This window comes from Petaurus breviceps, unplaced genomic scaffold, assembly GCF_028583685.1.
Source record: "Petaurus breviceps papuanus isolate PSGF00001 unplaced genomic scaffold, PetGlider_PUasm1.0 90750, whole genome shotgun sequence".
Lineage (NCBI taxonomy): Eukaryota > Metazoa > Chordata > Mammalia > Diprotodontia > Petauridae > Petaurus > Petaurus breviceps.
This window is the reverse complement of record NW_027187335.1, coordinates 584,832-586,831: the sequence shown is the minus strand read 5'-3', so window position 1 is coordinate 586,831 and position 2,000 is coordinate 584,832. Positions and strand designations below refer to the sequence as shown.

Below are 2,000 nucleotides of genomic sequence, written 5' to 3'. Positions count from 1 at the left end.
TTGATCTTGGAAAGCCCTAGAGAATCAACCCTTCTTACCCTTTTTATCCTCCTCTGCCTCCTCCTCCTCCATAATGCCTAAGATTCTAAAATAGGAACTCTATCCATAAAAATGATAGATCAAAATTTTTATTCATCCAATAAATTCTGACCATTAACATTTATAAGGGCAAGGCTTGTGTGTGTGTCTGTGTTTGTATTTAATGGTGTGTTTTCTCTCTAGGTGTGTTAGAAAGATGCTATGGAAGCAGAGAATCTCACTAGCGTGACTGAGTTTGTCCTCTTGGGACTCTCACAGGCTCAGGAGCTGCAGGGTTTTCTATTCCTTGTGTTCCTGATTGTTTACATAACAACTGTTATGGGAAACCTGCTCATTATAACTATAGTGACCTCTGACACTCGGCTTCACACTCCCATGTATTTCCTACTCCGTAACCTGGCTGTTATAGATCTTTGCTACTCCTCAGTCACTGCCCCCAAGATGCTGGTTGACTTCCTGTCTAAAACCAAAACCATCTCCTACCACGGCTGCATGACCCAGATCTTCTTTTTCCATCTCTTGGGTGGTGGTACAGTCTTCTTCCTTTCAGTGATGGCATTTGACCGCTATATTGCCATCTCCCGGCCCCTCCATTATGTCACCATCATGAACCATCAGATGTGTTTTGGGCTGGTGGTGGCTGCCTGGTTAGGAGGCTTTGTCCACTCCATTGTCCAGCTTGTTCTCCTGATCCCCTTGCCTTTCTGTGGTCCCAACCTCCTGGATAACTTTTATTGTGATGTCCCCCAAGTCTTGAGACTTGCTTGCACAGATACCTCTTTCCTAGAGCTCCTCATGATTACCAACAGTGGGATGTTGGTTCTTATTTGGTTCCTCATCCTCCTAGCTTCCTACACAGTCATCCTGGTAATGCTGAGATCTCATTCAGGGGAGGGGAGACGCAAAGCTTCTTCCACTTGTACCACCCACATCATTGTGGTGTCTTTGATCTTTGTACCATGTATCTACATCTATGCTCGGCCTTTCACGTCCTTCCCAATGGACAAGGCTGTCTCCATCAGCTATACAGTCATCACTCCCATGCTTAATCCCATGATTTATACCCTCAGGAATCAGGAGATGAGGTCTGCCATTAAGAGGTTAGGGAAGTATCCAGTGATTTGTAGAATGAGTGTAATTCATTCTAGTTGACTTCAGGTAAGTCATTTCACCTCTTCTATCCTTAGACTAACCCATATAGAAAATGGGCAACTTTATTTTACATCTCCCTTATCATCTACTCTAATTCTACACTTTTCCCCCAATATCATGCATAAGCATGTTATAAGGATGGAGTAAAAGATGAGTGGGTTTTTATGTAAGAATTCTGCACCACTCTTAAGAAGAGAAATATAAACTAAACTATTTGTGGTGTATTGATTATGAATAGCTACTTGTGGCATCAATACAAGTTACAAAGACAAATGACTTGTCCCCTAACTACCATCACACTAAAGTTATATTGTTCTGACTCTTTATACTCATATCCTAGGAATGTCTGAGCATATTTGTCCCTTCTGTTATCTCCAAATTGCTTCCTTGTAGGGCTGTAGAACATATTATTCTTCTTTCTAAAAATTCTTCTGCCAGTCAGATTTCTAAGAGTAGTACAGGAGGCTTCATGTCCAATATGAGTGGTTTGTGGTGAACAAGAAAATTGAGACCAAGAGGGTGTGTGTGATATGCCTAAGGTGAATCAGTTATGAAGAAAAGAATGTAGCTTGGAGGTCTTCTCCACAAATTTCAATCTTTCCATTTTCTGTCTTTATCTACATCTCTGTTTCTGTCTTTGTCTCTCTGTCTATAGTGATTTCTCTGTGGTTCAAGTGAAAGAATTGGTGGATATCACTGCTGAGATGTCCATGATATTCAAAAGATTGTGGAGAAGACAAGAGATCCTAAATGACTAAAGAAAGGCAAAGGTTTCCTGGTTTTTAAAAAAAAGAAAAGAGGAAAAAAGC

General features: G+C 41.0%; 1 protein-coding gene across 1 annotated transcript; it reads left to right on the top strand.

Annotated features, from left to right (window-relative positions):
* The first annotated feature begins 240 nt into the window (after positions 1-240).
* Positions 241-1,191, top strand: LOC138145752 (olfactory receptor 4D1-like). Its single transcript, XM_069067381.1, has one exon. It carries the CDS (start codon positions 241-243, stop codon positions 1,189-1,191), a length of 951 nt encoding a protein of 316 aa, XP_068923482.1.
* The last annotated feature ends 809 nt before the right edge of the window (positions 1,192-2,000 follow it).